This window comes from Leptopilina heterotoma, unplaced genomic scaffold (genome assembly GCF_015476425.1).
Source record: "Leptopilina heterotoma isolate Lh14 unplaced genomic scaffold, ASM1547642v1 Lhet_181, whole genome shotgun sequence".
NCBI classification, from domain to species: domain Eukaryota; kingdom Metazoa; phylum Arthropoda; class Insecta; order Hymenoptera; family Figitidae; genus Leptopilina; species Leptopilina heterotoma.
In genome coordinates, this window is record NW_025110898.1 from 415838 (window position 1) to 443806 (window position 27969).

The 27969-nt window shown below is 24.9% G+C and overlaps 2 protein-coding genes and 2 non-coding genes across 6 annotated transcripts; 2 read left to right on the plus strand and 2 right to left on the minus strand.

Moving 5' to 3' along the window:
* Positions 1 to 1004: 1004 nt before the first annotated feature.
* Trnav-uac lies at positions 1005 to 1077 on the plus strand. Its single transcript has one exon. It is a non-coding gene; the product is annotated as a tRNA-Val (tRNA).
* Positions 1078 to 2193: 1116 nt separating this feature from the next.
* LOC122500101 (protein spinster) lies at positions 2194 to 20923 on the minus strand. 3 transcript variants are annotated; one of them, XM_043608834.1, is made up of 10 exons: positions 20420 to 20923; positions 13829 to 14025; positions 13100 to 13251; positions 12560 to 12763; positions 12247 to 12381; positions 11685 to 11946; positions 10282 to 10380; positions 9792 to 9993; positions 6265 to 6350; positions 2194 to 2920 (listed from the first exon to the last, which is right to left on the minus strand). In XM_043608834.1, the coding sequence occupies exons 1-9, from the start codon at positions 20622 to 20624 to the stop codon at positions 6298 to 6300; spliced, it is 1509 nt and encodes a 502-aa protein (XP_043464769.1). In that variant the 5' UTR covers positions 20625 to 20923; the 3' UTR covers positions 2194 to 2920; positions 6265 to 6297. The 3 variants fall into 3 exon arrangements, with proteins under 3 accessions (XP_043464769.1, XP_043464768.1, XP_043464767.1); XM_043608833.1 differs by lacking the exon at positions 6265 to 6350 and having other exon boundaries at positions 2197 to 2920; positions 20420 to 20921; XM_043608832.1 differs by lacking the exons at positions 2194 to 2920; positions 6265 to 6350 and adding an exon at positions 8949 to 9084.
* Positions 4938 to 5060, plus strand: LOC122500108. The gene has a single exon (XR_006301437.1). It is a non-coding gene; the product is annotated as a U5 spliceosomal RNA (small nuclear RNA).
* A 412-nt stretch (positions 20924 to 21335) lies between the features above and the next one.
* On the minus strand, positions 21336 to 25198 carry LOC122500102 (glutenin, high molecular weight subunit PW212-like). Its single transcript, XM_043608835.1, has one exon. The coding sequence runs from the start codon at positions 25168 to 25170 to the stop codon at positions 21559 to 21561; it is 3612 nt and encodes a 1203-aa protein (XP_043464770.1). The 5' UTR covers positions 25171 to 25198; the 3' UTR covers positions 21336 to 21558.
* Between the last annotated feature and the right edge of the window lie 2771 nt (positions 25199 to 27969).

Sequence of the window (27969 nt, forward strand, 5' to 3'; positions counted from 1 at the left end):
TGAGAATTGAAATTATATAATAATCAAAATTTTCCATTTTTAAATTCAAATAATTTTCATAATTTTTTTTTCATTTATGAGAATTGAAGTTATTTTTAAAATTTTCAATCACAATTTTCCATAGGAATTCAATTATTTTCAATGCAATTTTCTTCGAAAGAATTCAATTATTATTTTCAAAAGTTTCCATCAAATTTTTTTATTAGATTTCAATTCTTTTCAATTTTAATATAAAATTTCTCGAAAAATGAAGTTTTATTCGAATTTAAAAAAAAAAAATTCCTTGGAATAATTCAATTATTTTCAAAACGATTTTAATAAAATTTTTTAATAATATTTTTGAAAAGAACACTTATTAATTTTCCAATAAAATTTTAATGAAATTCCTCGAAAGAATTGAATTGTTTAAAAAATTGTAATTGAAAAAAATATTAATTTACAATTATAACTTTTTATTTTTAAACTTTATCCATGTAATTAATTTTATAATGTAAACAAATAATGTAATACTATTAATAAATAAAATAATAAAACAAACTAAATTAAAGAATCTGCGTAGTCACAACAATCAAAAAATAAAATAAAAAAAAAATTAATAAAATAAAAAAATACAATAACTAAAATAGAAAATAAAAGAAATTAAAAATAATTATAATACAAATAATTTTGTTTTTTAAATATAAAATATTAAATCAATATCCAAAATATAATAATAATTAAGAGCAATGAGAAAAATATTTTGATAATAATAATAATAATAATGAATAATAATAAGAATAATAATAGTTTCTAACTTTATGTTTAAATTAAACGATTCACAAAAAACGAAAGTATGCCTAGTTTAAAGTAAAAATAAATTTGTTTGCGATAAGCTAATCATAGGTGATATCAAATAGTAAACATGAAACTCAAATACATGTATTATTTTTTTTTTAAATTTAAATATTTCAGTTTGAAATAGAGTCGAAATAATCATGCACTACTTGAAGAACTAACTTTACATTGGTTCCGTGGTGTAGCGGTTATCACGTCTGCTTTACACGCAGAAGGTCGCCAGTTCGATCCCGGCCGGAACCATTTTTTACCATCTTTTTTGTTCAAAGATAATTTAAATATTTTTATTAACCTGATGAATAACATTTCGCATTTTATTTTTAAATAAAAATTAACAAACAAAAATAAATATTTATTCCATAATAGTCAATGAATTGAATTAAATAATTTTTTTTTCATTGTATGGGTTAGATAAAAAAATAACAATTTTTCATTTTTTTTACAAAAACATCTGTATATTTTTCATAATTTTTTTGAAAAGCTAAATTTGCTATAAAAATTCAAGCGTACACGATTAACATTAATATTATTTAAAAAATTTTTTTTTTATTTTAATTTTTAAAGAAACACAAGTCTATAATTTTCAGTCTACATTTTTATTTTCTAAAATAAAGATCATAGCTTGACGTTTTTTTAAATAATTTAAAATCATTAATATTCCACAGTCTTTCTCTTTTAATTATTATTTAAATTTGTATAATAATATTATTGCTAGAAATCACCATTCCCAATAAACAACGCTACCAACATTCTGTCACTATATAAAAATATTATGCTCTTAAAACTGTACAATATGCTGTACAAAAAATATATATAATTGTATTTTTTTTTATAAATACTTTTAAAGGTATACATATAATTTAATTGTTTTATCGTAAAAGAGAATATATGAAATTATTTCGTTCATATTAATTTCTTTTTAATTTCAACTAACTTATTTTTTTTTTATTTTAAAAATTTCATTTACTATGAGCAAAAAAATTTTTTAACTCATAGCTAAATAAATATTTCCTAGTTTTAATCTTCTGTTGATGCTAACTTATCCTTACTCTGTCGCCATAAAACATAACTCCAATTTTTTTTTTTTTTTTTTTTTTTTTTTTTTTTTTTTTTTTTTTTTTTAGAAAATGACGATTTTTGATTAAAGCGGTCATTAGCATCAGCGGAGAGTTAAAAAAGCTTCAATAATAAATAAATATTTGTCTCAAACGAATTTCTAACAATAAATATTTATTTTAAACGAATAATAAATAAATGTTTATTTGTGCCTTATATGAAACAAATAAATACGTTACGAATCTTTTGAGATAAATATATTTTTACTTACTTTGAATAAATTATTATTAAAAATTAATTTTTTATTTTAATGAATATTTGAATTTTTTTTTTAATAATAATTTCTTTCTTTTTTCTTTTCTGAGTATAAAAAGGAAAATAATCATATATTCTCCTTCGATTCACTAATTCAATTAATTACATTACGAATTGAAATTTGACGAAAAATAAATTCGCCACTCATTCAATTCAATTGACCACACATCGAAACATTTGCAAAAATTAAATAAAAACTATTTTCGTTACTAATGAAATAAATGACGAATAAATTATTATCAAATTTCTGAATAAGTAGATTTTTGTATCTAAATTTTCCCATTTATAATTATAAATTTGCTTTTTTTCTCAATAATATATAATAAGTAAACTGGTGTCGTTATTTTATAAAGCCAAATATTCACAGCCACTAATTAGGATTTTTTTTTATCTACGAGAAAAATTTTAATTTCTTTTCATAATTTTAAGAAAACATTTGCGAGGAATTTTACTATGAAAAAAAATTTGTATGAAAAGAAAAGATTTAATTTTTTTTTACGAAATAGGAAAAAAAATCCAAAACTGTTTACTAAATGGCCTTTGAGAGTTTGCATAAGTGAGAGTGTAAAATAAAATTAGAAATCAAGTTGGTAAAGTCATTTCGATACTAATCTAAGTTTTGCTAATCATAATCAATCGGGTTCGACCAGAGGATTTTGAGCTCGATTTTCACCCTCCTCCTCGAGGATAAATGACGTTTCTGAGTCACTTTCATCTGAAACATTTGGAACAGAACCAATTGTCAAAAAAGAGGATAAAAATAAACATATGTACATGTCATAGAGGAAAAAGGAAATGATGGAAGACCTAAAGAGCAAATTTTTTTTTTAAAGGTTCATGAAGGAGAGAAAATATAAAAGGGAAATTATAAATTTTGCAATTACATCTCGAATATTTAAATTAAGTAAAATTGCATTTAACATTTGAAGTTTACTGGCAACAATACAAATTTTCCTTTTTTTATAATTTTTATTTTTTCAAATTAAATGCGAACATTTTTTCTTATTTAAATTTTTTTATATTTTATTTTATAAATTTTATTTTATAAGTTTATATTTTATCAAAATTAAAAATTAAATTAAAAACAATCATTAAATGTTTCAAAAGAAAACTATTTAAACAAATAAATAGAAATTATAATTCTGAAACATATTTTTATTATTATTCAAATTTCCTTATAATTATTAAAATGTATTTAAATTTATATATTACTTCTTTAAATTTATTGACCTCAATTTATTTGTTCATTTAAAATGATTTATTTATTTATTAACAATAAAATAAATCGTATTCAATCGAAAGAAAACTATAAAATGTAGCATTAGCATAATTTTTTTTTTTTTATTTGCAACTACATTATAAAGATAATTTTTTTTTGAAGAAAAAGAAATTTTACTTATTTAAATATATCTAAGAGAGTATAAAATTTAATCAGGTGTTATTATTTTTCTTTTTTTTCTATTTTTTCTTCTTCTTTTACTTTTCTTCTAATACAATAAAAATTTTTTTTCAAGGACATGATGACAGAAACATTTTTCTTATTTCTATATATACACATTACTTACTTAAATGTAGTACATTTAACTGGAAATAAAATGGTTATACACTTATTTGATTAAAACTTTTTTTTTAAATACAACATTTATGCATTGAGTTTATAATGAAAAAAATAAATTTCGTTTTTTTTTCATCAAGAGCATAAATGACTCATTTTGTAAATTTTATTCAAGATAATCAAGATAATGAAAAAATTTGTGTGGCACAATTATCTCTTGGTGTATGTATTTTTTTATTTCTATTTATTTATTATTTATTTTTCATTTCTTTTATTTTTTTTATTTTTTTATATTTTTATTTTATTATTATTTATTTTTTTTTATTAATTTTCATAATAAAGATGAAAAAAATTTTTTTTTAAATAAGTAATAAAATAATAAAAAATACATACTTAACATTGACCATTTTCAGTTTACCAAATTTCGAAAAAAAATTTTAAATCTTTCACATTTAAAAAAAAAACTTTTTTTTTACGTCATTGTAACATATTTTCAATAAACAATAATAATATATATAATTAGTAAAAATAATAATAATGAGAATAGTTACAATAACAATGTAAAAACAAATAAAAACAAATAAAATAAAACAAATAACAATGTCAATAATAAGAATATATGTAAAATAATAATTAATAATAATGGTATTAATAATAATAAAATTAACAACAAATAATTGTTATTAACATATTATTAATTCTAATAGTTTAATCATATAATAAAATGCAATTATTAATAACAAATTATAATAACAGGCAATAACAAACAATTATTAATAACCGAATTGTAAATAACAAAATAATAATAAATTGTAACAAATAATAACCGAATTATAATAACAAGTTAATGATAAATTGTAATATGTAACTATAAATAATTAATAAATAACATAACGATAAATAAAAAATTAAAAAACGATAATAATAAATAATTAAATAAATTGGTTAAAATTAAAAAATAAAATGATCTGTTATTATTCATTTATTATTTTTTTCTTTTTCCTTTTCGGCGAATTTGAATTTTCGCGCCACATTTTTTATATTAGGGTGAAAGACCAATCAGAGGCAAGTTTGAAATTATTAGTAAAATTTTCTGTCGCTAGGTGGCGAAAGATTCCTCTCCCAAATGAGAGTCGACCCACGAGGTATATATAAAGGCTGCAGTGTGCCACAATCGTCACTCTGGTTTCCCTTCAAAATACGAATAAATCTTTCGCCTTTTACTAAAGATTTCCGTGGAGGGGAACAAATGATGAGTCTAATAGACTAATTTTTTTTCGTGCCCGACGAAAGTTGGGCCATAAACTATTTCAAAAATAAATAACTCTCGTCTTCTTTTTAGATATAATAACTAACGAATTTTTCTTATATTGATAATTTTTTTTTTTTTTTTTGATTTATTATTTCGGATATTAAATGAAAATTCGAGAATGAGAAATTTTGTTGCTTTGGTGAAAAAAATCGGCAAAATAGATTAAAAATATTCTTATTTGTTTTTTGTGTACAAGTTTAGAATGAAATTCGATAAACTGAAGAGATTTGGGGGAAAATATAGAAAATTATGCGCGGAAATATTATTCTGACAATAAGGGAAAATTTATTTCTAGTGGTAAAAAAATTTACCTGTAAAAAAAACTTTATTTTTTTGGAAAAATTTATATACATAATATATAACATTATTATTATATTATATTATTATATATATTTATATTTATTTAAATATTTTTAAAAATTTTATTATATAAAAAATTGTTTTTCTATTTTTTTTATTTATTTTTTTTTTGTTTTTCTATTGTTTTTCTATTGTTTTTCTATTTTTAAAAAAATTTTTTATGTATTAGAGAAAATTACAAAGATTTAGAAAAAGAATAGAACAAATATTAAATTTGAGGAAACATCTTAAAATTAGAAGAAAGCACATGTAATTTATTTGTAGGCTGAAAATTAATAATGTAGAAAAAATTGTCTCAAAAATATTTTTGAATCATGCAAAAACCAAAAATTAGTATTAAATGTTGTGTCTGTAGTTTATACCTTTTTTTTAGCAGAAAGCAAATGTGAAATTCAATTAGTTAATTACACAGAAAGTTTCAAAACAAACCCTAAGGATACGACATGCAAAGCTGTGCTTAAAACTTACAATTAGTTGGTGCAATTTTATGTACTTTCACTCCAAATACCGAATAATTAAATTATCATATTTTTTTTCATTTAACGATTAATGTGGATCGTTTCTTAATATACCTTAAAATCTAAATAAAATGAACGAACAATGAAATGCATTTTTCAAACATTAAAAAAAATACCTTCTCCGCAACCCAGAAAATTTTATAACCATACCGGAAAGAAATAATAAAAAACAAGAACAATAAAAACGAAAATAAAACAAAAAAAAAGAATTGCTAATATGGAACGAATAAAAAACTCAATGTGAGGAAATTCCAATTAATTCAAAAATTGGAAATTTCGGGAAAGAGAGGATATCATGAAAATAAAGTAGGTACCAGATTTTACGGTTGAGTCCAAAACTGATGATCTTACAAACGCGTTGATTCCGCTTTTCCATTATGCTTAGTTTCAAGATATTGGTCTGTAAGAAACACGTTTTATTACAAAAAAATTTTCATTTTTTCTTGAAACAAAACAGAAAAAAAAATATCCGGAAATAAAATTCCCAAAAATCGTACCACCGTTGAATACACCATTTATTTAATTTTTGAACAGTATAGTCGTTAAAAATAATACACTATCTAATATTGGAACACAGTGAGAGTGCTGTTTGACAATATTTTTTTTTTAAATGCAATTATTCTGAAAAAACGAAGACAGAGGATATTTTTTTTTAAAGATTTAAAATTCAGTTGTGTTTAAAAAAAATTAGAGAGGCGCATGAATATTCCCTTAAATTTGTCAGGTTATAATTTTTATAACTGAATTTTTATGATGCAATGAAGAATAAAGAAGACGATGATAAAAAAAAAAAAAAAAAAAAAAAAAAAAAAAAAAAAAAGTTTCAAAAATAATAAAAAACGATTTTTTTATTCGACAATTTTTTCGGGGGATGTAAAAACAGTTTTTAAAAAGTTTAGCATGAATTTCGAAACATTTTAACATTTTCAATTTCAACTATTTTAACAAAAAATTAATTTTTAAATATTAAAATAAATACAATTTCTTTTAATAAAACAGAAACTCTGTAATTTAAAAATTTTACAGTGGAAAAAATATTTACTTAATTCAAAGAAAGATAAAATAATTTATTTAATAATTTTATTCTTATAAATTTAGTATTTTTAATAAAAAATGTTAAGTAATTAAATGAAGTTAGATAAATTTAAAAAAGTAACCATTATACAATAAAAAACGAAAATTAATTAAATTTAACAGTTTTTTATAAAGAATAGAATAGATTAAATAATTTAATTCGTGGAAAATTTAAATGACTTAAATTAGAGACTGAATTAAATTTTTCATCGATAAATGTTTTTAATGAACTAAATTAAAATATTTTATTTCAATATTAATTAATTCCAATTTTTTAAATGTCAAAATTTAAAGATTTGGTAACGAAATTTCATTTTTTTATAAATAAACATTAAATTTAATATTTTTAATTTTTAAATGTTGGTTAATAGAAAATTTTCGTAAACAAAAAATACATCGTAATTTAAAATTCAGTAAGTTTGATTTGAAATTTATAGATTTTAGCCTCAGGGAATATTAACACGCATCCTAAAATAAATTACTGTCAAAATTCAGTTAAATTGAACCGAGAATTGAACTAAAAATTTAACAGTTAAACTTAACTAGCAAATTATTTTGTTTTTTTATTTATTCGCAATAGATTTTATATTAAACATAACTAGTGTATTAATTTAACATAAAAAAATGTCTGTGAATCCCAAAAATTTATTTTTCCCAAAAATTATTTAAATATCGATGTAAAAATTTATTATTAAAATTTTAAAAAAATAGTTAAAATAGTAATTTCTATGCATGCATTAAATAACGATATTTCCACCGCAAATAAAAATGATTGACAACTGTATATATATATATATAATTTAAAAAAAAAGATACAAAAAATCACCGAAAAAAAAATTTTACAGCACATTTAATATTTAAATGTATTTTTAAAATTCGGCTAAAAACGGAAATCGGGCCAAGTAATGACTTAATTATTCATTAAAAATGTTATTTCTGCTACTTCGATGAATATTATCATAAAATTTTAATAAAAAAATAATATTAAATTCTATAGTCGACGTAAAATGATAAATGTATGACTGAAATGGCGTGCAAACATGAATAATTATTTATTTCTATTAGTAAATGGTTATAAAAAAAAGAACGCATTTAGGAAAAATTGTAGTGTAATTTTTATCAGAATATTTCGTATTGATTGTGTATTATTTATTACAGAATCTTTACCATTTTTATTTAAAATACGAATCTGTTTTTTTTTTTTTTTTTTTTTTTAAATTAAAGCTAATCAAAGTACTTGACGAAATATAATAAATAATAACGATCAACCGAAAATTATGACAAGTACCTACGCAATTGGAGGGAAAACACGCATGCACCACTAAAAATTACCCATCTCAATAAATTATATTTCGACGGTTGATAAACAGACGAGGTAAAAATTATTCTGTGTAGGTTGCGTTTGTCATTCATTGACATTCATGACATTATTGACTACCACTTTAAGGCTTAATGAAAATAAATTCAATCTTCCCCATATTAAATAATTCTGTAAATTAATAATAATCCATCAACTGCACAAGGAGAAAAAAATGGAAAAACTAAGACAATAGTTGTTAAAAAATAAGAAAAAAAACAAAAAAATGAAAAAAAAATTTTTAAATAAAAAAAAAATTTCTTTAATAAAAAAAATGTTAAACAATGTTAAACAAAAAACAAAAAGGGAAATACAAGAACGAAATTTAAAAAACTTTCAAAAACAAAATTTTTAGAAATTAAAAAAAAATAAAATAAAAAAATGTTAAAAATGTTAAACAAAAAAGGAAATACAATAACGAAATTTCAAAAAAACTATTATCAAAAATATAAAAAAGACAAACAAAAAATAAAAAATAACAAAAATTAAAAATAATAAAACATAAAAAGTATATTATTACTAAAATTATTTTAAACATTCGAATAATTTTTTTACTCGGATCTCATATTTTTTTCCAATTTCTTTTTATTCTTATAATACAATAATTAACGTTTTTTGTTCAATTCACCCAATTTTTTTGAATACTTCACAGAGTTTTCCAATTTTTGTGACTTTAACTGCAAACTTGAAAACATCAATTGAACTACATGAAAAAAAAATAAAAGAAAAATGAACAAAAACGAAATTACAAAAACTAATATCAAAAAAGAAATTAACAAAAAAGAACAACAGTTGAAAATAAATAAGAAATTTCAATAACTACCTATTATGAAAAAAGAAATTAATAAAAAAAGAACAAATAGAGTTGAAAATAAAAAAAAAAAAAAAAAAAAAAAAAAAAAAAAAAAAAAAAATTAAACTAGTATAAGGAAAAATTAACAAAAAAGAACAAATGGAGTTTAAAATAAAAAAGAAAAATAAAAACGAAATTTCAAAAACTAATATTCAAAAAGAAATTAACAAAAAAAACAAATAAATGGAGTTAAAAATAAAAAAGAAATAAAAAAAGAAATAAAAAAAAGAAATTAAAAAAACTGAAAAGAAATAAAATAAATATTTATAAAATAAAAAATTAAATTAATCCTAAACACATCAAAATTAAAAATTAGTTATTCGAAAATAATTCTCTAAATTATAAAAATTAGTTGCAGCAAAATAAAAAAAACTAAACTATTCGCAAACAAATGTACAAAAAAAATACTACAAAAGGCAAAAATGAAAATATTTTAAATTTAAAAAAAAGGTAAATTAATCTGGCATTCGAATTAAACGATCCATAAAATAGATAAGAGTGAAAGAATCCCAAAAAATTGCAAAAAAGGGAAAATTGTTATTTTTTTTTTCACTCACCAGCAATGGTGAGATCAACGACTGCCTTGTCCTTTTGGATGTACAAAGCTGTAAGGAAAAAGAAGAGACTCCCAATGACTTCGACGAAAATTGTCAAGAAGAGAGAATACTGAAGACTTCTGTACTCAATTAAATCACTGTTATTCACACTGAAGTCGGAAACTCCATTTGGCATCATATTTGACTTCATTACTTCCGATATCTGTTAATTTAAATAATCATTTTTCTTTATATTGAGCATTTTTAAAATAATTTTCAATACGTGGGCGTGTTTATAAATTTTTTAAAAAAAACTTTTCAAATTCAAATATTTTAAAATTTATTATTTAAAAAATTAAAATAATTAATTCTTAATTGCAATCTTACTTAATATTAAGTATTAATATTAATACATTAAACTTTTTTTCATCTTTTACTTTAAATCATCAAAAAATATATTTCAATAAAAATTTTTTTTTTTTTTTAATTAATAAAATTTTTTGAAACTTACTATTCCAATGAGGTAGGGACTGCCCGCATCGCCCAGGGCATGTGCTATGAGAATTTGCAGAGCCTCTGCTGATGATCTTCTTGTAGGAATCACGACATACTGAAAAAAAATTATTTAAATATTCATTTAACAATAAAAACTTATCAATTTATTTAATTTATTTAATTTATTTAATTATATAATTAAAATAAATAAATTAGAATAAAATAAATTTTTAATTTATTTAATTTATATAATTAAAATAAAAAAAAAGAATAAAATAAATTTTTAATTTATTTAACAATATATAAACTTGATTTATTTTAAAACTAAACGTTTAAAATAATATTTGACTGCAAATTGCGTAAGAAAATAGATTCTGCATTTTTTAATTATTATGCTTTTCAATTTTTTCTTTTATCATTCAAAAGATTGTTTTCGTAATTTTATAAAATATTCATTATAACAAAATTTTATGATTTAAAGCAAAAGTTTGGAAAGCGAGATTAAAAAAACAACTTAAAATTACAAAGTAAATTCGAAAAAGAATTTTTTTGGTCTAGATTTGTTAAAAGAAAAACTTTTGTTCTTAATTAAATTGAAGAGAAATAAAAGAAAACATAAAAGAAGATTGAATTAAAAAAATATGCCTTTTCTATTATTTTAAAAATTAATTCATTGTTAGTTTACATTACAATAGAGTAGGTATTTATTCTTAATTTAATTTATTTTTAATTATTGGGGATTAACTTCAATAAACGAACTTTAATTTTATCTAACATCTATATTAACGTATATTCATAACTTAATGAGTCCATATTGTTTTATTATCTCAATTAAGTGTTCTAGTAGAGAAAATTATTCTTTATTACATTTTAATAATGAATAAATTTTAATAATTATCATTTATGATAAGTTTTTAATTATCGATTTTGGCCAATTTTTATTCTTTATATAAAAATCGATCGTCTCATCGGTTTATTAAAAATAATAAGGATTCATAAACCAAACTTTATTTAAATTTCTATTTTATTTTATGACATTTTGCTTAAAAAAAAGTGCGCCCAAGGTGATCACCATTCAAAAATTCACTGAAAAATAAAAAAAAAATAGTTGCTTTGTAAGAAGCCATTCTAAAATATTATTAATTATTTATCCTATTTCATATACAATAAAAAATAAATTATTTTATTATTTCATTATAAAATTTTCCAAATCGATAAAATTTACATTTTCTATAATAAATTTTGATAAACATTACATCGTAAAAAAATTCAAAAGTGATTTTACATAAAAACGCATGGTGGGAAACTTAGGGCCCTGGGCACCTTGGGGCCCTCTACTATATATTTATTTATTTTTTTAGAGTAAAAGATTAAAAAAAAAATTTTTTTCAAATAAGTAAATAATAATTTAACACTTACCAGAAGCATATCGGCCACAATGGACCAATTGATATTAATGGCAACTTGTCCGAAGAATATTAATATATAGCAAACTGTAGAATTTATACCGGCCATAACAATGCCAAAAAATACTAGCGGCGTACTGATAAGAAGTCCAAATGCACAAATCAATGGATCTGTTTGTGTATAATAAACACGCAATTTTTGCGCCAGCATTGATCCTAATGGTACGCCGATCAATCCAGCGATCATTGCCGTCAGTCCAAATTTATATGCGACACTGGAAATTCAAAAATCAATTATAATAATTAATTTTTGCAACGAAATAATTTTGGGATACCTTTTTACCCCAATTATACTCTTATTTTATATTCTTTTATTTTTTAACTTTATACAAACATATTTTTGTAAAATTGTACAAAATTACCGCCAAATGGAGTAATAAGTAACAGGAGTTAAAATTTTGATTAAAAAATATTTATTATCTTGAGTTAAAATTTAGGCCCTGTACTTATTACCTCACATGTTAGTAATTACCCCCATTTGACAGTATTTACCAAATAAAAAACACGATACTTACTCATTTTCATCGACATTGTCATCGTTTAATTGCAATTTTAATCCTAATTTAAGAAAAGTGGGCCCCCACCAGGCTAATGCACCAGTTACGAATGAGACGCAAGTGAAGCCAGCAGTGGACAACATAAAACTATGACTGTTGAGAAGAAAAATAATAAATACACAAAAATTACTTTTCAGATAAAAGTATTTTAAATTTTAAGAATTTATTCTAATCAAAATATATAAAATTTTAATAATTTTTCTGATATAAAAATATATTAAAAAATTTTTAATAATTTTAAAAATTTTAAAGAAAGAAAAGTATTCTTTACTTCTTCACTAGAGATTTCATATCATCAAGCCAGGAAGTATTGACAATATTTGTGCCTCCCTCTTTTTCGCCTCTGATTGGATCTCGTACCAAAAGTAGAATCAGAATGATCGCTACAATTCCCAAGATGGGAGTTATTCGTAAACCCCATTGCCAGGAACCTGTCGCTTTTGCAGTTTCTCCCCCGATAATGTACCCTAAACCACTGAAGAAAACTTTCTCTTACTTAACGACATTTGAATAAACAAAAAAAGCCTTGAGGGTTAAAATGACTACCGAAAAATAAAATCGATTCACACTTTTTCTATATATATATATATACATGTGAAAAAAATACTAAAACTGAAAATTGAACGAAAAATCAATTCAATCTTTCTTCAATTATAATGATTTTCAATTATGAATTATGAATATATTCTTAAACATTGTATTTTGTAATGCTAAGATAAAAATTAGAATTTATAATTTTTGTTCCAGTTTTTTTATTGTCACATAAATTAGAATTTAAAATGAAATTAAAAGAGTTTTTATTTTAACTCACCTTCCGACTGGAATGGCAAAATAGAAAAGAGCGAGCATTTTTGAGCGAACATCTTTTATAAATAAGTCACTAATTATAGTTGGAGCAATAGTCGAATAACTCGCTTCGCCAACTCCAACCATAGTTCTAAATACGAGAAACCATCCGTAGGTCTAAACACAAAATTCAATTTTCAATTTATTAATTTTCCGAAAAGTTTTTATAACTAAGTTCCAAAAGTTTTTATAACTTTTAATTTTTGTTAAATTTATTATAATTAGAATATTATTAGATTTAAATCTGCCCTATTGAAAATTGGAACCTATGGGGGTTCGAATTTAAATTATATACTTGAAGAATAAAAAACAAAACCGTATAGGTTTCTTATGGGTCCCCATGTGTTCCTATTAATGAATTTTAAATATGAATACAAAAACATTTTTTAAATGGGTTCCTATGTGGGTTTATATGGGTTCCTAGTCAGTGTATAAAAAATATAAATAAATAATATAAACCCCTCTGGGTTCCCAAATTGGAACCTAAATAGAGACTTATAAGGTCCCATATGGTAAATTCGATGGGTTGACATATAAATTTCCATATAGGTTCTAAAGGACCCCATATGGCAATTTTCAATAGGGTATTTTTTTTAAATAATTATAGTGATGTCTTGATAATTAATTTGATTGTCTTATGCGTTTCAAAATTCTAAAATTATAAGAAATTTTAAATTATAATTATAACTATTACCTTCATATAGGAACCTATAAATGTCGTCAGGCACCAAAGAAATACACCCAGACCCATGATGATTTTTCGATTATATCGATCACCCAAGTATCCGAATACAGGTGCACAAAACATGTAACTTATAATAAAGGCAGTCTGCAAGAGACCCGCTTTCCCATAACCAATGTCAAACTCTTTTTTCACATCATCCAGGATTCCTGAAAAACAAAATTTAAAAACCCCATTAAAATTGATGGATGAAAAATATTTCCATGAAGATAATTTAAATTCAAATTTAAATTTAATTATAAATATAAATTTGAATTTAATTTAAAAATTAAATTTAAAAATAAACTTTAAGGGGTCAGGGCACCATAGAATTTTTAAAAATTCGGAAATTTTTTTTATTGGCTTCAAAAATTTTTTAATTGCGCAGTAGAATAGGATTGGGGCCATCCATATAAACAGATGGATGGATTAAGAAATAGGATTTGGTATTTAGGAATAATAAATAAGAATTGATATTTAAATTTGTTTCTTTTATAAATTTCTTTCATTTTTAATTTATTTAATGAAATAAGAAATATTAAAGGAGAAAACAATTTTCAGTTTACATCTGATAATAATATCAACGGCATAAAGCACCTATGGCAAATGGATATGGCGATGAGAGTTTGTGTATTATAACCCTATATCAAAGTTGGTATAGTTTGATGTGAATGCAGTTTGGCTCTAAGGTCATTGCAACTAAGTGTCCTAATCAATTTGTCTCGATGAGACAAATTGCTTCTACGATCGACTATAACCCCCTTCATGACGACAAAGACAATTTTCAAAAAGCAATCATGTTATATATACTCAAATCTTATTTGCAACTATCTATACATATATATGGTAACCATCGTCAACAAGCTTTCAGTATTTTTCTTTACGGACCAATAATAAAAAATTAGGGACCATTTCCGAACCAAAAAAAAAATATAACCAGTTCGAGTCAAATAAGAAAATATTTTACTTAAAACTTGAAATTAAATTTGTCAACAATAAAACATGAAGATATCGATAATGTTTTTATCAATTTTTTTGTTTTTTGAGTTCATTGAATTGTTAGTTAAAAATATGAAAAATTCAAATTTTTTAAGATTTTAATTTGAAACCTTTTGAAAATTCAATTATTTCTAAAAATTTACCCTCTAATGCTTTTAAAGTTCAATTATCCAAAATTTTAACTGAAATACATTTTTAAATCAATGTTTATGAAAAAATTTTATTAGAATTCAATTATTTAAATACAAAAATAACAATTTATTGAATAATTGCATGTTTCTTAAAATTAAATTCTCATAAAGAATTTTATCTATAAATTTTTAAACTTTAGAGGGCTGGTGGGGCCACTATAGTGGCTACCATTTATTTTGACAAATCTTTTTATTAAATTGACTTTTTATTTATAAATTTTTTTTTTAATAAAAAACTACTAAAAATTGTGCAAATTTACCGGTCCTCTAAAGGTTAAATAACTGAATTCTTGTGACGAATTTTAATAAAATTTTAAAGAATTTTTTCGATGAATTCGATTAAAATTGTATTATAAAAATAATTGAAATTCTGCAATGAGTTTTATTATTTATAATATTGAATTCCTAAAAAGAATTTTATTATTTACGAAAATAATTGAATCCCCGTAAAAATTTTATTATTTTATGAAAATAATTGAATGATTGCGAAAAAATTTGTATGTAATGAAATTCCTGTGGAATTTTTATTATTTTTTAAAAATAATTAAAAGTATGTGATAGAATTTTATTAAATTTAAAATTTATTTTTTTAAATAATTGAATTACCTATTTTGGAAAATTTTATGAAAAATAGATATTGAAAATCATTGAATTCCGGAATTTTTTTGAAAATAATTTAATTTCGAAGAAGAATTTAATTATTTCTAAAGATAATTGAAATTTTAATGAGAATTTTTAAAAATTTTTGAACATAATTGAATTTCTGCGAAGAATTTTATTAATTTTGAAAATAATTGAATTTCTGCAATCGTTTCTAACTTTTTCAAAATTTCCAAAATTATATCGTACAATTTACGAACTTTTCATCCTTTTTGAATTAAATTACGATGTAGCGCATTCTTTTGCCTCTTTTGCAAAGTTTTGGAAAAAATAAACTATTGTATCGACGCATTGAATGTCATAAAACAGTTTGAAAGTAGTTTAATCATCCGTTGGACACAAAAAAATATTATAGGGTAGATCTCTCATCCTGAGGGAGGATTTGAGTGATAAAGTAATTCAACTAACTGTAGGTAAAGTAGAACTCTAGAATGTCAAAAAAGGAATAAAGCTTTGACCCACATAATCTAATAATAAAAAAAAAAAAAAAAAAAAAAAAAAAATTGTAGCAAATCGTAAAAAAGTAGTAAAATGTAGGTTTTAAGTAAATGAGTACGAAGCCTGAAATTTTTAAATATTCTCCCTGATTCTTCGATGCGGTTTACCTCACATTACCCGCAGGTGTCTATCTAGTGTTTCAAGTCGAGTGAGAGCCTCGATGAAAAATATTTTTTAAAAATCAGAATCTTGTAAGAAAAAGAAATTTCAATTTACTATATGTATAAAAAATTACTTTATGAATATTTATTGTTAATTTACTTCTTAAGAGACATGTGTCTTGTTTAAAAAACTTTTCAAACTATGAGAATTTTGTAAAGAACATTTTTTTCCACTCTATAATTATTATTTATTAATTTTCAATCTATAATTAAATCTATTTTTTCTATCTATATGAATATATTCACTTACACTTAAAATTATTTAAAATTAAAAAATTAATTTAAATTTTAACGTTAATATTAATTAAACTTATTGAAGTTTACAAAATAATATAAATTATAATTATTATTTATAATTATAATTCTTTAATTTATATAGAAAAAAAAGTTCTTCATTAAACTATTTTTTATTTTAAATCAAAGGTGCTATTATTTTTAAAAAATTAAAATTTTTAATCTAATAAGTACTTTTGAATAAATAAATATAACAATACTTTACCAAAGCCACGTTAAATATTCTAATGAAATAAACATTTACCTTTTAAATAATAAAAAGAAAAGATAATGAATAATTTGAATTGAAAATTCTTAATAATAGATAATAGTAGAAACATTTTCTTACAAGATAAAAAATATTTTTTTAAAGTAGTATAAATATTTTAAAAAGTATATAAATATTTTAAAGAGTTTATAAATTTTCTAAAAAGTATATAAATATTTTAAAAAGTATATAAATATTTTAAAAAGTATATAACAAATATTTTCTGAATTAAATAAAAAAAATTTGTTTACATTTTTATAACTTCTTATTATTTGTTCTGGAATATTATTCAGCAAAATATTTTGCAAATAGACTTGCATTATTTTTATAAACAAAATGATTTAGTTATTTCATAATATTTATTAATTTAATGACGTAATATTTAATAAGTCTTTCGAATGTTTTTAAAAAGACAGAATTGCAGAATTAATTCAAAATATAAAATAAAATGAACTTGATTGATAAGAAAATTAGAGGAAATAAAAATCCGACAAGACATTTACGAGACGTCGTAATGAGATATATGGACAAAAAAAGGAATATTCTTCATATGGACTTAAACGTCTGATTGTGAGGTAAGGTATAGTCAAAAAACTGTTACAAGGATGACAAGATTTATACCATTTTTTTTTTATCATTTTTCAGTTCATTTATCTTCCGATGACTTGGTGAATAAACAATTTGTTTATTAAAATAAAAAGAACTACAAAGAATTAAAGAAGTTTTCTATACAATACAAACTAAAAGCAAATTTATTGCTTTTAGTTTCTATATTATAATCTACTTTTTAAAGTCGCGCATTGTCTTCTCTGAATTAATCGGGAGGATTAATTATATCTCCTACAAATGGCAAAGAACTTTGATATATCAACAAAATTTAGTCGTATTTGCAAAAAGTACTGTTTACTAAAGAAATTTGATTGATTTTAAAATTTATGATGAAAATCTATTTTATAATCAAAATATTTATATCAAGTTTAAATTAAAACAAATATTTTTACTATAAAATTTTTAAAAGAATTCTACAAATTTTGTTCTTTTTTACTGTTTGACGCGTTAAATATTAATTATAATCTTTATCAGTTGCAGTCAAAATAGAAAATATTTTTCTCTCAATGTCTCAGTAAATAAAAAAATTAAAAGAGATCATGGGTCATATCAATATTTACAATAATGTCTGTCAGTCAATTGAGAAAAATGTTCAGATTTTTCCATAATATTAAAAAAATAAATAATAATAAAAATAATAAAAAATAATAATAAAAATTTTTTAATTTACACTAAAATTTTAATATTGCTAATAAGAAAAATGTTTGTAAACTAAAATGTACAATAATTTTTAGATAATACACATTTATTGTTAGATTTAATTTAAGTTAACGTTTATTAATTAAAAAACTTTAATTACTAAAATTATAAATTAGTATATAATAATAATAGAAAAAGGCACAGAAAATGATTTGTAAAACAGTATTTAGTATATATTAGTAAAGTTAAAATTGATGACATGAAACAGAAATACAATTAATTTTCCATTGACAATGATGATGCGTTTTTAAAGTGTTTTTTTTTTGTTACGTGAATTTACATTAAGAGATTTAGAATAAATTTATTTTATTTTTTACGAATTTATAAAAATGAACAAAACTGTATGTTTATCTATTTTTAGTTTCTAATTATAAAAAAGTTTAATAAGTTTAAAAACAAATTAATAAATTATACGTTTTTAAGAAAGTTTAATATATACATGTTTCAAAAGATTGACATTTAGATGATTTTATAGACCAACTATATATTTTATAATTTTCTTCCTATATAACTATATATGAACTTTAAATAAAAATTTTTCAGAAATACATTTTAAAAAGACATTTAGACGTTTATTTATAGATAAAATTCTTTATGAGAATTTAATTTTAAGAAATATGCAATTATTCAATATATTGTTATTTTTGTATTTAAATAATTGAATTCTAGTAGAATTTTTTCATAAAACATTGATTTAAAAATGGATTTCAGTTAAAATTTTGGATAATTGAATTTTAAAAGCATTAGAGGGTAATTTTTTTTAGAAATAATTGAATTTTGAAAAGGTTTCAGATTAAAATCTTTGAAAATTTGAATTTTTCATATTTTTAACTATAACAATTCTGTGGAATTAATTTTTTTTGAGAAACTTTAATTGCGGGTTTTTTTGAAATTATTTAGTTTTTATTTTCTAATATTTATTTAATTGAAGAATTTACGAATAATTGAAATTTCGTTAAATTGAATATATTGTAAAGAAATGGATTTGAAAATTGTCAAAGAACTTTTTCGAAAATTATTAAAAATAATCGATTTAAAGAAGAATAAATTTCTGATAGATGCTCAATATCTTTTCTTTCGTTAATAGAGTTAGAAGTCACAATGCGTGTCATTTCTAAAACCAATTTTTTTCTATATTTTTCAGTTTTGTTTAAAATTGTTGTATTATCGAAGTCAAATGTATAGTTATATTTATCAATATGTTTTGTTAGTGCTGTTTGTTTATCATGTGGATGTAAATAATGTCTTTTCTGTTCATATAGAATCGGTTTTTTTAAAAATCTTCTTTCTTGTTTGTCCAATTATAATTGCCTGAATATTACTGCAAGGAATAAATGTTTTTAACTTATCTTTAAAATTTAATAATGAAAATAAACGAGAACATATATTGTATAGTTTTAATTAATGATCAATTGTAATGCTAGTTATTAAATTAAAAAACGTAGTGATTATTTTTAAAAAAACTGTTTAAAAATAAAAATGTTTAGAAGTACAATTTTTCAAGTTGGAAATTTTAAATTGAAATTAAAATAAAAGTTGGAAATTTTAAATTAAAATTAAAATAAAAAATAAAAGTTGAAAATTTTAAATTAAAATTAAAAAAAATAAAAAGTAATATTTTAGAATTCAATTTTGCGAATAATTTTTAATGCTCACATGTAGCTAATTCTTAGTTTGTTATTTTATATTCGTTCTCTTATTGTATTCATTTTATTAATTTTATTATTGATTATATCGATAGTCTTGTGCGTAACCTCCTCTTGTAAAATACAGTTTTGTAATAAACAAGTGTAATAAATATAAAAAATAAATAAATACTAATATTAAATATAACTAAATACTTTAAATAGAAAATATAACTGAGTGTTAAGAAATAATTTTTTAGTTATAGAATTGCCAAGCGGAATTTTAATGATGATGCAAGAACTTTTCGAAAAAAGACAACTTTTGAATATGTAGCCATTTTTTTATATATACAAACATAATACTAAGCCAGTAGTAATTATACTTTTTTAAATAAGCAAATTTCTTATCACTATTATTATTGAAGTACGTCAAAGATTAAAAAAGTAATTACTTTTAATAACCATATGTATATATAACACTTAAAATTTTGAGGTTATGTTACAATAAGCCAAAGGGTATATTTAAATTATATAATTGAATCAAAAAGAAAAATTAAAATACAGTTAAAAAAAAAGCTTACCAGCAATAGTAAGTCTGTCCATGTAATTGATTAAATTGACGAAGCATAATACAAGAACGGTAATCCATTCCGAAGCAGTAATTGTTCTACCCTCAGTTGTATTTGTCGAATTTTTTATTTCCCTCGACGATGAGGAGATTTCCTGTTCTGAGTTAATCATTAGATGCTGATTTGAAACTGTCGGACGTATTCTAACTTCGTCCATAATATATAAATATTATTTTTTTTTCACTCACAGAAAAAAACACTATAACCTTAAAAATTAGACACAAATCAGAAAAGGGATTTTTTTGAATGAAACTTAAAGATACCGATTTATCACTTTACCGACGACTCCATAAGGGAAAAATTTTGTTTGTCATATTATTTTAAAAGTAGAAGAAACAGTGATCACAATTAACCGCATCTATGATGCATTGACGACATGCATCACTGCCGGGGACCTGATGTTAATCACACCACTTTATTTCGACGAACCAAATGCAAGTCTCGATCAAACACATGCGCACACATCTCAATACAAATACAAAGTTAGGTTACATATGTGTATGTGTGTGTGTGTGTCTTGTTGTTGTGTATAAAAAGAAAGGTATTTAGCTATAGTTCAATTCCGTTTAAATATACAAGGGACACACCGGCATATTTCCGAAAAGCATGGAAACGCCTAATATTTGTATTTCTCAGAACCGTTATAACGAAATTTTCACATTAAAAATTCTCTGCCATTCAAGTTTTAGAAACAATTTTCTTAAAAAAGCGAATTGGAATTATTTTGACACAAACGATTTTTTAAAGATTAATATAAAGGATGTTTAGAAACATTTCATTTTGAGTTCATTCATTTTTTTAATATTTAGAAACGACAGGGTTTGAAAAAAGATTGTTAGTGAGATTATTTAAGAAAAGTCGAAAAAAATGTTGTTCTATAGAACTTTTTTTTTATTGAAATTAATTATGACATTGAAAGTTTTATTGAAATAAAATTAATAAACATATAATATAAGTGTTTTGGTTACAAATAAAATGTAAAGTACTTCGATCCTTGATAATATTAAAAGTAACAATATAGATAATAGTATACAATAGTAACAATAGATTGAAAAAAAACTATTATTATATACTGTTAGTAGTACTAACTCTTAGTAACAATTTTGGAAATTTCCATACCACTGACAATTTAGATGCCTTGGTAAAGCATACTGAGGATATGTTTGAACATTCTGTCCTTGATAAGGTTGAACACCATATCCTTGTCTATAAGGGTTATATGCTGGAATATTCTGTCCTTGAGAAAATGGAACAACTCCTTGTCTCTGAGGATAATTAGTTAATACAACTGGACTTTGAGTAGGTTGAGCTCCAACACCTTGTTCTTGAAGATAGTATGTTGGTCGGTTATAAGGATAAACATAATTTGTCGCTTGAGTTGAGGATCCCTGATTTGTTAAACTTCCAACATTCATTACTTGATTTTGATTTGGTTGAGTTGAAGTACCTTGATATTGTCTCAATTGGGTTCCTGCTACTTGATTTTGAAATTGTAGAGAGCCAAGTCCTGGATATTGTGTTGCTTGTGATCCAAACCCAACAAATTGTGATGATTGCCTTCCAGGTATTTGATTTTGCACATTTTGAGTTCCAAATCCTTGAAATTGAGTTGGTTGACTTCCAAGTCCTTGGAATTGAGGTGGTTGACTTACAAATCCTTGGGTTTGAGTTGGATAAGGTCTGTTGGTTGGTTGCGTTGCAAGTCCTTGGAATTGAGTTGGTTGATATCCGAATCCTTGGGTTTGAATTGGTTGCGATGCAAGTCCTTGGGTTTGATATGGTTGACTTACAAATCCTTGGGTTTGAGTTGGATAAGGTCCTTGAAATTGAGTAAATTGAGTTCCAAACCTTTGGGTTTGAGTTGGTTGTGCTGCAAGTCCTTGCATTTGAGTTAAATAAGGTACAAATCCTTGGAATTGAGTAGGTTGACCTCCTACTCCATAATGTGTGCCAAGTTGACCTCCAACGACTGGTTGAACTCCAAGTTGTCCTCCAACTACTGGTTGAACACCAAGTTGACCTCCAACGACTGGTTGAGTGCCAGGTTGGCCTCCAAGTCCTGGTTGACCTCCATATCGTGGTTGAATACCAACTTGACCACTAAGTCCTGATTGAGCTCTAAGACCTAGTTGATTTCCATATGCTGGTTGAGTAACAAGTTGACCTCCAAATTCTGGTTGAGTGACAGGTTCACCTCCAGCTCCTGGTTGAGTATTAAGTTGTCCTCCAAAACCTGGTTGAGCGCCAGGTTGGCCACCAAAATCTTGTTGAACTCCAGGTTGTCCTCCAGCTCCTAGTTGAGTACCAAGTTGGCCTTTAACTCCTGGTTGAGCTCCAGGTTGTCCTCCAAAACCTGGTTGAGCACCAGGATATCCTCCAACACCTAGTTGAACTCCAGGTTGTCCTCCAACATCTGGTTGAGCACCAGGTTGTCCTCCAGCTCCCAGTTGAGTACCAAGTTGGCCTTCAACTCCTGGTTGAGCTCCAGGTTGTCCTCCAAAACCTGGTTGAGCACCAGGATATCCTCCAACACCTGGTTGAGCTCCAGATTGTCCTCCAGCTCCTATTTGAGTACCAAGTTGGCCTCCACCTCCTGGTTGAGCTCCAGGTTGTTCTCTAACACCTGGTTGAGCTCCAGGTTGTCCTTCAGCTCCTATTTGAGTACCAAGTTGGCCTCCACCTCCTGGTTGAGCTTCAGGTTGTCCTCCAAGACCTGGTTGAGCTCCAGGTTGTCCTTCAGCTCCTATTTGAGTACCAAGTTGGCCTTCAACACCTGGTTGAGCTCCAGGTTGTCCTGCAGCTACTAGTTGAGTACCAAGTTGTCCTCCAACACCTGGTTGAGTACCAAGTTGGCCTCCAACTCCTGGTTGTCCTCCAGCTTCTAGTTGAGTACTAAGTTGTCCTCCAGCTCCTAGTTGAGAACTATGTTGTCCTCCAACATCTGGTTGAGCTCCAAGTAGGCCTGCAACTGCAGATTGAGCTACAGGTTGTCCTCCAGCTTCTAGTTGAGTATCAAGTTGTCCTCGAACACCTAGTTGAGCTCCATGTTGTTCTCCATCTCCTAGATGAGTATCTGGTTGTCCTCCAACACCTGGTTTAGCTCCAGGTTGTCCTCCAGCTCCTATTTGAGTACCAAGTTGGCCTCCACCTCCTGGTTGAGCTCCAGGTTGTTCTCTAACACCTGGTTGAGCTCCAGGTTGTCCTTCAGCTCCTATTTGAGTACCAAGTTGGCCTCCACCTCCTGGTTGAGCTCCAGGTTGTTCTCTAACACCTGGTTGAGCTCCAGGTTGTCCTTCAGCTCCTATTTGAGTACCAAGTTGGCCTCCACCTCCTGGTTGAGCTTCAGGTTGTCCTCCAAGACCTGGTTGAGCTCCAGGTTGTCCTTCAGCTCCTATTTGAGTACCAAGTTGGCCTTCAACACCTGGTTGAGCTCCAGGTTGTCCTCCAAAACCTGGTTGAGCACCAGGATATCCTCCAACACCTAGTTGAACTCCAGGTTGTCCTCCAACATCTGGTTGAGCACCAGGTTGTCCTCCAGCTCCCAGTTGAGTACCAAGTTGGCCTTCAACTCCTGGTTGAGCTCCAGGTTGTCCTCCAAAACCTGGTTGAGCACCAGGATATCCTCCAACACCTGGTTGAGCTCCAGATTGTCCTCCAGCTCCTATTTGAGTACCAAGTTGGCCTCCACCTCCTGGTTGAGCTCCAGGTTGTTCTCTAACACCTGGTTGAGCTCCAGGTTGTCCTTCAGCTCCTATTTGAGTACCAAGTTGGCCTCCACCTCCTGGTTGAGCTTCAGGTTGTCCTCCAAGACCTGGTTGAGCTCCAGGTTGTCCTTCAGCTCCTATTTGAGTACCAAGTTGGCCTTCAACACCTGGTTGAGCTCCAGGTTGTCCTGCAGCTACTAGTTGAGTACCAAGTTGTCCTCCAACACCTGGTTGAGTACCAAGTTGGCCTCCAACTCCTGGTTGTCCTCCAGCTTCTAGTTGAGTACTAAGTTGTCCTCCAGCTCCTAGTTGAGAACTATGTTGTCCTCCAACATCTGGTTGAGCTCCAAGTAGGCCTGCAACTGCAGATTGAGCTACAGGTTGTCCTCCAGCTCCTAGTTGAGTATCAAGTTGTCCTCGAACACCTAGTTGAGCTCCATGTTGTTCTCCATCTCCTAGATGAGTATCTGGTTGTCCTCCAACACCTGGTTTAGCTCCAGGTTGTCCTCCAGCTCCTATTTGAGTACCAAGTTGGCCTCCACCTCCTGGTTGAGCTCCATGTTGTTCTCCATCTCCTAGATGAGTATCTGGTTGTCCTCCAACACCTGGTTGAGCTCCAGGTTGTTCTCTAGCTCCTAAGTGAGTATCAGGTTGTCCTCCAGCTGTTGGTTGAGCTCCAGGTTGTCCTCTAACACCTGTTTGAGCTCCAGGTTGTCCTTCTGCTCCTATTTGAGTACCAAGTTGGCCTTCAACTCCTGGTTGAGCTCCAGGTTGTCCTTCAGCTCCCAGTTGAGTACCAAGTTGGCCTCCAACACCTGGTTGAGCTCCAGGTTGTCCTTCAGCTCCCAGTTCATTACCAAGTTGGCCTCCAATTCCTGGTTGAGCTCCAGGTTGTGGGATTTGTTCTTGTTGAATAGTATTCTGTGCTTTAACATCTATTGCAATATTGAACAGTAATACAACCCCTATTAATTTAACATTTAAATGAAAATTTTTCATTTCTTTTATTTTATCTTTAATTTCGTAAAAAAAGTATTTCACATATTTAAAAAAAATAATAAAATAGATTCAAAAATGTTCCTTTATATAGACGGTGGTTATTTATTGTTATTATTCTGTTTTTTAGAAAATACGCATTATTCAGAAAAGCAAACATTAACACTACATTTGCTCATGAAATTTATTAAAAATTTTTAATTTACATACATGTGTCTAGTTTGTTTGCTATAAATGTATTTTTATTCATATGTATTTTTTAGTACTTCACGTTATATCGAATTTAACAAATTTAAATAATTGTTTTTTACTTTTACTATTTATAATTACTGTTTTCTTAAATTTGTATTACGTCCAGTATGATGTAGTAAAAGCTTAGAATAACTTACAATGTTTTTTTTTTGCTTTTATTATTTGAAGACAAAATGAAATAATAAATTTATCTATATTATACAGAATCAAAATTGCATCTAAGGCTTTTTTTTAAAGTTTTGAAAACAATTTTTTAGATGAACAAATTATATTCATACATATATATTATTTCATTTTTATTGCAATATTTTAATTTTATAATTGTATATATTTTTGAAGCTACTATATATTTACTTCTTATATTATTCTTCTTTCAATATTTCCACATCTGTGTAATTATTGAAATCCTTATTGACATTAAATTGGTTTCGAAATGTGTTTTACATTTTTCGTGAATGTCAAATATTTATTACAAAATAGGTAATTCTATTTTAAGGTACACTGAATTACTAAAGAAGTTCATTAACTAAACAGAAAGCCCTTGTTTATATTAATTATCTGTTTATTTTATTAATACAATCTATAAAAATGTTTTCAAGTTTTCTAGAAATTATTATTTATTACATAATAATGTGTGCTATTGGTTGTTGTTCATGTTTTTTTTTACTAGAATATTTCAAATTTTAAATTGTGGAATTAACATTAATGCAGAAAACTTGGCAAATTTTGGCCCCTTTATCCTTCTCTGTGACTAACATAGAATTCAACTTGAATTTTATGTGAGAACGAAATTGAGAATAAATCTAATGAAGTTTTTCTCTTTTTATCCGTATCATATAAATATTATATATTTATTCTACCAAGGCCTTTATATATTACGTTGTACAAAAAAAATTGTTTTTTTTGTGTATTTATTCATAATCCTAATTTCATATTCATATTTAATTTTGTCTTTCAAACTGCTGTGTAATTTATTTTTATTTCAAGTTTGATGAATTTAATAATAATCATCAGATAATTCACTGTAATTATTTTCCTGCAAGCCTATTTTCATATTAAGCTTTGGCATGATCATAAGGAATATAATACAAAACATAATGAGCAATACTGAAGAATTGTAATATGTAAAGCTTGTTATACTCTGCATTAAAATTAACATAAGAACCAACATTATTAAAAGATACATTGACCATTTGATTTCGTGGCACATATTTCAGCTTTTTTAATATTATTAGTTTTTTTCAATAAAACTTCTTAATTTATATACTGTTTTTTTCTTATATTATAAGTTGTGGAAAATAAATATTGTTTCACATATAGTGAAATAACAAACTCCATTTAAATAATAATAATTATTCAAATAAAAAAAATAAAAATGTTAATAAATTAAAATAAGATCTAATGTAAATTCTATCAAATGAAATTTCGATTATGTTTAAAAGTTTTGTATTACGAAAATTCGTTTAAATAAAAATTAACATAAACGAACTTTCGCTTCAAAAAAAAATCACAAATAAAATTCTATTTTTCGAAAATTTTAATACAGAAAATATTCTGGTCGTAGCGGATACAAACATTTACGAATTTTAATCCTTTGAAAAATATATTTTTATTTACACAGCTTGACATAGTAAATAGCGATTAAAATTATTTTCGAAAAATTTACTCTATAATTTTTTTTCAAGTTTTGCTTATAACTTTTGAACCCATATTAAAAATAGAAAATTTATAATAAAAAATAATATTAATAAATAAATACTATTATTTACGTTAATTTGCAATTTTCTTTTTAATTGAGGGGAGTAAATATTTTAAATAAAAATAAATGTTTTCTTAATATTCTATAACTAAGTCTTTCAAAGGGGTGATAAAATTAATTTTCATTATAATTTTTATTGTTGTATAAACAATTTCGATAATATTTTAGTTTTGAGGTTATGTATGGAGTCACCATCCTCCTTAATTAATTATAATAATATAATAGTATAACTGTTTGGTTCGCCTAGTAGATTTTTTTTGCGTATTTTTGATTGCAAAATTTAATAATTTTTGTGTTTTTGTCTTCAATGCTTTATTGCTTTTAAAATATTTCCATACTACACTCTTTGGTTTTGTCCTTTTTTTAATCTTTAAATATATAGCCACTGTAATAAATAAATAACTACTAAATAAAAAAACAACGCCGGACAATCGCAGTTAAAAGTGTAATGACAAAAGTAAGGCTATGTTACATTCTTTTAAATTCTGAGAATTTAATTGTCGGTTACATTCGTTACATTCTTGGTATTTCGGCTAATTTAACAATCAACAAATTAACATTTGAATGCTGCGTTTTACGTTGAATAATAAAAAGAGAGAAAAACAGAAATATACTTCTATCCTTGTCGCACTCATTGCTCAACGTAAAACGCATCGTTCGATAAAAATGCAGGACTGTAAACACAGCCTTATTGATTCTTTTAGTTACCCATCCCTTCCAATTGACAAAACTATGAATTGCCCTTAAAGGCAATAAAATTTATTTCAAGTTTACTCTCTTTTAAATTTACA